Source organism: Puntigrus tetrazona, chromosome 20 (assembly GCF_018831695.1).
Source record: "Puntigrus tetrazona isolate hp1 chromosome 20, ASM1883169v1, whole genome shotgun sequence".
Lineage (NCBI taxonomy): Eukaryota > Metazoa > Chordata > Actinopteri > Cypriniformes > Cyprinidae > Puntigrus > Puntigrus tetrazona.
This window is the reverse complement of record NC_056718.1, coordinates 22,469,302-22,477,301: the sequence shown is the minus strand read 5'-3', so window position 1 is coordinate 22,477,301 and position 8,000 is coordinate 22,469,302. Positions and strand designations below refer to the sequence as shown.

The 8,000-nt window shown below is 38.4% G+C and overlaps 2 protein-coding genes across 7 annotated transcripts in view; one reads left to right on the top strand and one right to left on the bottom strand.

Annotated features, from left to right (window-relative positions):
• Positions 1-527: 527 nt before the first annotated feature.
• Positions 528-5,541, bottom strand: ubxn2a (UBX domain protein 2A). Of its 4 annotated transcripts, XR_006247241.1 has the most exons (8): positions 5,398-5,516; positions 4,585-4,755; positions 4,329-4,458; positions 3,623-3,732; positions 3,336-3,473; positions 2,848-3,009; positions 1,112-1,996; positions 528-1,013 (listed from the first exon to the last, which is right to left on the bottom strand). XR_006247241.1 is itself a non-coding variant. In XM_043219748.1 (7 exons), exons 2-7 carry the CDS (start codon positions 4,629-4,631, stop codon positions 1,813-1,815), a joined length of 771 nt encoding a protein of 256 aa, XP_043075683.1. In that variant the 5' UTR covers positions 4,632-4,650; positions 5,398-5,541; the 3' UTR covers positions 528-1,812. The 4 variants fall into 4 exon arrangements, 3 of the variants coding, with proteins under 3 accessions (XP_043075683.1, XP_043075681.1, XP_043075684.1); XM_043219748.1 differs by having other exon boundaries at positions 528-1,996; positions 4,585-4,650; positions 5,398-5,541; XM_043219746.1 differs by having other exon boundaries at positions 528-1,996.
• A 1,490-nt stretch (positions 5,542-7,031) lies between these two features.
• Positions 7,032-8,000, top strand: part of atad2b (ATPase family AAA domain containing 2B) — a 75,436-nt gene continuing 74,467 nt past the window's right edge. For 2 of the 3 annotated variants that reach the window (XM_043219318.1, XM_043219320.1), the window contains exon 1: positions 7,032-7,327. In XM_043219318.1, the coding sequence (XP_043075253.1) occupies positions 7,172-7,327 (156 nt within the window). In that variant the 5' untranslated portion in view covers positions 7,032-7,171. The remainder of the gene's footprint in view (positions 7,328-8,000) is intronic. The other variant, XM_043219319.1, reaches the window with a different exon arrangement.

Here is an 8,000-nt window from a genome sequence, read left to right as displayed (position 1 = left end):
ATCAACCTTAATATACTCCAGAAATTCCTGACATTCAGCCCACTGGCCAGGAAACCAACCATATGGTTGGCATTCCATGTAAATGCATTTCCAACATTCTGTGCAATATGGTTGAAATCAACCTTTGAAGCTGAAGTTTGATTTTGAGCCTGGATTTTTACATCGAAGTGAACAGGATGTTTAAAAGTACAGTTGGACCAGGATTCGTATGGAACAATAAAGACTAGAAATAGTTATGACACTAATACCTTGAATTATATATATATATATATATATATATATATATATATATATATATATATATATATATATATATATATATATATATATATACAGACAGATAAAAGTGGTTTGACTGAATTACATTGAGGACTGATGGTGTATCAACTAAAACTATCCATTTTTTTCAAATGCACTTCTAAATGATTTCATAGCATATTGATCAAAAATTTCTACTTATTTCTTTGAACATTTAAAACACATGAAAACCCATTTCCCCGACTCTGAAATGAGAAAAGGAATCAGCATATCTTCAGTAGGTTTATTGCAAGCAGAGGTCTTTATAACAGAGTCTCTGTCTTAGGCAAAGTGCATAAAACATTTGACGTTTATAACTTAATGGCTCACAGTAAGACATACTATCACAAATGATCGAACACAACTCCATTAAGCATCATGGCAGCTTCCATGATCTGAATTCTTCATTGATCTGTGTAAACATGTGTAATAGTGAAGGTTAAAGACTTGGCTTGTGCGTACTGCATTGCATCAGAAAAGGCCAACACATCCAACCGTGAGTGATGGCAGGGAGTACAAAAAGAAAACGAATGAAAATAAAACCTAATTAAAAAAAAAGATATATCTAAATATGAAAGCTCTGTCATCATTTAACATTTTTCATCGCCCACGTCATTCCAATTTGACTGAAAATTGCGAGAATCGTTTAATCCAGTGAACCGTTTACCTTCTGTTGCTGCTAACTATTTCAGTTGTGCAATGTGTTGAGTGGCCACCTATAATGTCATAGAAAGGTTTTCAAAATCAGAAGAAATTGGAAAAAAACCCCAAAAAACAATGGTTTATGGTTTAAAAGGAATAAAAATGTACTGACCTTCAGGACATCCAGGATGTAGAGAAATTAGTTTTTTCATGAAAACGGATTTGGAGAAATTCTGCATTCTGTGACTTGCTCACCAATGGATGCTCGTTGGTGAATGGGTGCCGTCAGAATGAGAGTCCAATCAGCTGATTAAAAACGTCACAATAATCCAAAAGTAATACACACGACTCCAATCAAACAGTGAACGACTCCGGTCTTATTAAGTGAAATAATTATGTTTCAAAATTCATCATCAAGGCATTTTATCAGTTGTTGTTTTGGCTTATAAACGGTGCCCGATGTGCGCATATTTCTCTTCAGACATCCTTTTTATTATTACTGTAGCAATATCATGCATAGACGATCAGATGCAATAACTTGATGTCACAAACATCTCAATAATTCTTACAAACAGAGATCTTTTTGCTTGACGAGACAGTAATTGATAGACTGGATTCATGCGGACTACCGTGACCTTTTTATTAACTCTTTGGACCTTTTGACGACAACCATTTACTGCAGAGCACCCATTGGTGAGCAAGTGCTAAATTTCTTCAAATCTGTTCCGTTGAAGAAACACACTAATCTTGGTCTTGGATGGCCTGTGTGAGCAGATTTTATTTTTTTAGGTGATGTGAGAAAGAAGAAGATTTGAAATGTCTCTCAAGTGTGTGGGACCAACAAATCTGAGTCTCTGGTGCAAGCAGGAACAGTCAGGAGTGACCAAAAGGAGCTTGTGTGTTGAGAGGCCTCTGAACGATGACAGCATTTGCTAAATCAGCTTCCTCCAAACTCTGACCCTCGTCTCGGAGCTCTCGATACGGCAGGGATGTAGTCAGGATGAACGGCGCGTCCGTTCTCTGAGCCTGCTCCACAAAATGCAGCACATCGCTGATCCTGAAACAATTACATAAAGGCCAACATGAATGCATCTTCTCAGGGAGCTTTGCGGCCGCATCTTAGCCATCTTGTTCAAGTGAGAGGCATGAAATCCTTACATGCGGTGACGCAAACGATAAATCCAGCGTAATCTGATTTGATCTGCTGCAAAGTTGCAGCTTACGATTCTTCCATTTTACCTTGTGAGCTTATATTACATAAATGATGAAGGAGAATTACGTAAGAGCTTTTGAGGGTAGTATTTCAAAAGTGGAGCACCACAACATGCCCAGGGTGGATTCTGGCAATACAATAAGAACATTCAGAAATAATCATATGTAAGCCTGTAACCTCAGCGGTGTCCAGTTTAGAAAAGTATAGTACACTATATAAAGAATGCGTTTTAAGTGATGCTTTGGGGGCGCAGGATACAAACCAAAAATGCTTCCATGCATTTAGACCAAATCATTTAATAATACTAATTGGCTGCAGTATTTTTATGGCATCGAGAATGCAATATTAGATTTTATTGTATAAACCATATATTATATATATTATTTATATATATATATATATATATATATATATATATATATATATATATATATATATATATGTGTATAAATGCACAAACATACACTGTAAACAGTAAGTAAATAATACTTCTATATAATAATACTACATAAATCAAATACATTGCAATTTAATTTTTTTTGCAAGCAATTTAATCTAATTTATTTATTGAATTCTGCAAAATGAGCGCTGCAGAGATTCCACACACTTTTAAGCATTTTTTCTTTTTACTTAGGGGGAAAAATGAGCCAGATATAAACCCAGAGTTTCACCATCTACAAGGACATGATACTCACCGATGGCACAGATTGAACCTCTGCACGAGACGCTGACCGTCTGCCAGCCAGATCTGGAGGGAGGTCACAGGGAGGTCCTCGTTCAGCTCCACAGCCGGGAGAGGAGGACCAGAACAGTCCTCATGTATCGACCGGGACCTGGCCACCACCCGCGGAGCAACGCTACGAGGACAATCATTGCAACTTAATCAATTCATCAGTTTAAAAGTATGGCTAACTCTGTCCAATGAACTGCAGATACTGTCATGTGATTCCACGGTAAACAAACTACACCAAGGTCCGGATAATCCTTGATACATTCACAATCAAAACATCAAAGTAGAAGCGTTTCGAGGACACCTAGTGGATGTTTGTGGGAATAACTACAGCTAAATACTACATATTTGTCAAATCTTTAATTTTATTGAATTGCAGCATTTACTTTATTATGACTTAGAACTCTTCAGGTGTGAAATTTAAAACACTATAAACCAGAGAGGATCCGCTACCTTCCCAGTCTGTAACCTCGGCCTGTAAACGGGTGAAAGGTCTTTTTCTTTGGGACATAAACCTCATCTTTCATGTCCTCCACATTGACTTCTAGCTCTTCATCCTCGGCTCTTCCTTCAAGCTCCAGAGGCAGCTCGCTGTAAACAGAAGTTAGTTTTTATTCTGTCTGTAATCAATTGTATGAGAGGAAATGTGCCATAAAGACAGCGGAACGGCCATTTTAAACCTTTGTGAGAAGTTGAACGCTATAATATTGCCACCTGAGACAATTATGAACACTACTCACCCTCTTTTAATGGCCTCCAAGAACTCTTGGTTTTCTTCTAGAGTGTAACTGCGTAAATCTTCATCATTTACCGTGAAACCATTTTTCCACAGTCTCACTACAATCTCCACCTGAAAATATTCAGCCATGAATCATTCTCAAGAATCCAGAAGAAAACTGATACATTTGCATGATGACGATGCTAGTGACACTTAAAAGGAATATTCCACCTAAAAATAAAACATTTTTTTTTATTTGCTCACTCTCAGGACATCCACAATGTAGATGAGTTTGTTAATTCATCAGAACAGATTTAGAAAAATTTTGCGTCACACCTGCTGTTTACCAATGGCAGTGAATGGGTGCCGTCAGAATGAGAGTCATAACAGCTGATGAAAACAAAAACGCAACTTTTCACAAGACTGATTTAATCATCCGAAATAATGTGGATTATTTTTATGTTTTTTTGTTTCTTTTTTACCATCGGACTCTCATTCCGACGGCACCCATTCACTGCAGAGAACCCATTGGTGAGCAAGTGATGCAATGTTACATTTTTTGATGATGAAACAAACGTCTTAGATAGTCTAGTTTGAAAGTTTATTACCAACGTGGCAGTAACTTGATATAGCTGGCTACTAAGCTACAACACCATTTTCATTTTAGGTAACTATCAGAATTTTCTGAGCGCATTTGCACACAAAAAGTCTCATATGAATTGCCTGACCTTTTTGCCGCTGCTGGGGACACTGCTGATCTTCTCCACCTCATCGAGCAGGTCCTCCACAGAGAAACTGGATCTGATAGGATTCACCTCCTCGTCATCCTCCTCTTCCTCATTTTGTGCCCCTTCACACCTAAGAGCTCACAAAGGCAACAAAGTGTGATTAATTTTCTCCAGTTATGAACATTAGGTAATGATTCTGGCATGACGATGTTTCAGAGGTGGATAAAGCACAAAGAGCAGCCCAGAACGGACTTACCATGTGTCATCTTGAACCCTTTCCCTTGAATCAATATCTCTCATCATGACTTTTTTTGTTGTCCATCTTGCAGCACAAACACAAGTGGGCATATATAAGTTAGAAGGGATGGTGCAAGTCAATGTAACCACTGCATCAGCGCTACCTCAATAATTCATGGAGCAGGACTTTCTGTGTGGGATTGACAGGTGGAGTGTGATCTGAAATTCTCAAAATATTGATCTGCTTTCATACCAGGTACAAATATGTTTCAACTGAGCAAATATGAGCAATGATACACTGAATTCAAATACCGTTAGCTATTTTAATGACACGATTATTCATATTTCATACAAATAAATATTACAAAAAAGCACTGTTTATTGCTTTTGGACATGTGCCATGAAATTACCATCTGATGCATTTGAAAAGACATATCATCAGATGAATCTGATCAGTATTTTTCCAGGCGATCAGATGCTTATTATAATGCTGAATAATGACGTCACGATGCACTTACAATAATCTATATGACAATATCACGTCTACGTTTAACCTCGTTTTAAGTGTTTTGACACGTCTTGAGGTCAAGCTCTGAACTATAACGGTACCCGCGTGCATGCTTTAAGCGCACACATTAATATTCACTCCAACAAACGGGTCAAAAGTAGCATAATAAATAAAAGCAGTGCGCCAAAATTACGTAAGGACGGTGTAGGGAGCACGCAAGCGCACTGCGCTCCGTTATGACAGCAAACGCGCTTAACTCATAGCACATCGCGTCCGTAAAGCATATTAATAAGTCCGTTTGTAAAAAATGTGATTTTTTTTTACCAGTATAAGGCTTCAATGGTGTCGTAAATGTGTCCCTTTAGCTCGTAAGTTTCTCACAGTTGTCATGCCGCTCCGTACGCTAAGGCGGTCCACCATTCCTGTGACGTCTCCGTCGCCCCACGTAACGCGTGTGCGCACGTCGCTGTGACATCACGACGCGAAAATCAGACGAGCTTGAGCTGGTGTTTTACATGCTTTATGATGTGAACATAACGTGAAGGAAGCTAAACAAGTGGTGTTTGTCTTGGGTGTAAAAGTGACAGATGGTTGGTGAATTCAGCAGCGCAATAGAAAAAAACCCCCTCGACATTATGCACGCTTCTAGAAGCGATTTTTAACAGTTTAGCCGACAATATATTAATTAAATAACAATATCCTCCTGTGAAACCACACTTGACAACTATAAACTCGTAAACAGCAACGATGTGTGCGGCCGCGCGTGTTAGCCAATCAGTAAAGTTTCAAGATGCTTTCAGCCAATGGTGTGAATTTGAGGCGGAACTATCAGTTTGATCGACCAATGGAAGGCGGGGAAAGGTCGGGGAAACCTTTTTGGCAATGGTCATTATTGTTGTAGTTCCGCTTGGTGCCACTAGTGTAGCATGTAATACACGTTCACACACTATCACACTATATAACTATCAATAACGCCCATTTTTATCAATAAAGCCAAAGATGGTCATATTTAGGGTGTTTTTTTAAGCTCACTGCACTGACTCAGAGTCACCTGTTTGAACTTGGAAATAAAATAATTTCACATTCTCTGCTATAATGCCTCAAATGACATTTCCAAATGTAATTTTGCCTGACAACTTCATTAGAACAAGTATGTTAGAGAACATCTGCAAGGGATGAACATGTATTAAAACGTATTCATATTGACTTCATACACGACTTCATTACATGACTATCCAAGAATTTCGATGGTTTTCCATGACTTCTTATAATTATCTCCATTCTTTTCCGTACCCTGAAGTCACTTTGAATGTCCCTGCACCTTTACTTTTTTAAATGATAAGTGTTTAATTAAATTGTATTTAAAATTATATATAAAATTGTAAAAAAAAAAAAAAAAAAAAAATAAATATATATATATATATATATATATATATATATATATATATATATATATATATATATATATATATATATATATATATTTTTTTTTTTTTTTTTTTTTTTTTTTTTTTTTTTGCCAAACAACAGTAAAAAAGTGTACACTTTGGGCAGAGTGAAGCTTTGATAATACACCGCGGTACTGTCCAAGGTACTTAAAATACCATGTTACTACCACGCTACATGTTCAACATTTTCAACATAGCATGACCAAACATAATATAGGACCGTATATCACTTTTTTGGTGACCGAATTTAATGTTAAAAAGACGTATAACGCATTTGGCAACTTAAAAAAAAAGTTTCAACTTTTACATTTCGCACCAAATATATAATACATATTTAAAACATTAGTCGACTGACAACGCTAACACATACCCAAATTAATAATAAAATATACATATTCTTTTACTTTGCATAAAATTTTATTTTTTCAAAATTTCTGTGGCGCCAACTTCGCAGAAGCGCGCGCACTCTCGTTTCTTTCTGTAGCGGAAGTGGCTCGCCGGAGAGTTTCGGCTGGCTGACAGCAGAGGGAGAAAGAGAGAAAGAGAAATGGCGCCTCGGCACTCTACTAGCTGAGACACAGTCAGGAACGAAAGCAGCTGACAAGAGCTACAGGACAGGATCTGTCTATCAGCGGGGACAGACAGCAATCATGGTGAACACCAGAAAGAGCTCGGAGCACAAGCCCATCAGTCCATTCATCTCGGGCCGGACGAGGTCGTCTCAGAGGAGCAACCCAAACTTGGACGAGCACAACAGCCGTGTAAGGAAGAGAGAGACACCGGCAGCCTATTCTCTCCGCCAGCCGGTTAGCGAGCTGCTCACTCTGGCCTTTTGGAGATGGATGGTTGGATGGATGAATGTGTGGATAAATGAACGGATTGGATGGTTGTCCACCTCTTTTGTTTCCAAATTGCGCCTTGAGTGACACTTGGCGATGCAGAAATGGCAGTTTAATGACACGACAGCGCTTAATCGCGGCGTGTCGCTTAGTTTGATGTGTTTTGTCACACACAATAGCTGGACTTTACTGAAGCCGGCCGGCTGGTTTAATGGACTCAGTGCCCCCAAGTTGTCTTTGTTATATTGGTGTCCGATTCGCGAACGAATCGTTCTGTTGAACAGGTTCTTTTGAACGATTCGAGCGAACCGATTCGCTGTGTTTGCGCCGTGCTTTAACGTAGGGGAGAACTTCAGCAGTAACCGACAGCCATATAATAACTCATTATTCGACAGTATAGTCTTCGAGCAGGTATAAAAGGTCTGATTAAACGTGGACGTCAAACCAGTAACCGAATCATAACGCCAATATGAAACGAATCGGCTTACGTTAAAGGAGTGTAGTTTATTCGCTTTACAAACCTTTTGAGAGAATTTAGCAAAAATATCTGTAAAAAGAACTACGAGCGCTTTTGAGTGTTTAATCAAGTGAATCGGATCACCGACAACAACAGTTCGATCGAACCGACTCGCTTACGCGA

Bases quoted from the DNA above. Each gene is read 5' to 3' on its own strand.
- ubxn2a (XM_043219746.1), bottom strand. From the start codon at position 4,676: ATGCCCACTTGTGTTTGTGCTGCAAGATGGACAACAAAAAAAGTCATG. The intron at 3,733-4,328 runs GTCAGGCAATTC...GAATATTTTCAG, and splicing joins TCCCCAGCAGCGGCAAAAAG to GTGGAGATTGTAGTGAGACT. The intron at 3,010-3,335 runs GTAGCGGATCCT...TTGTCCTCGTAG, and splicing joins CGAGGTTACAGACTGGGAAG to CGTTGCTCCGCGGGTGGTGG.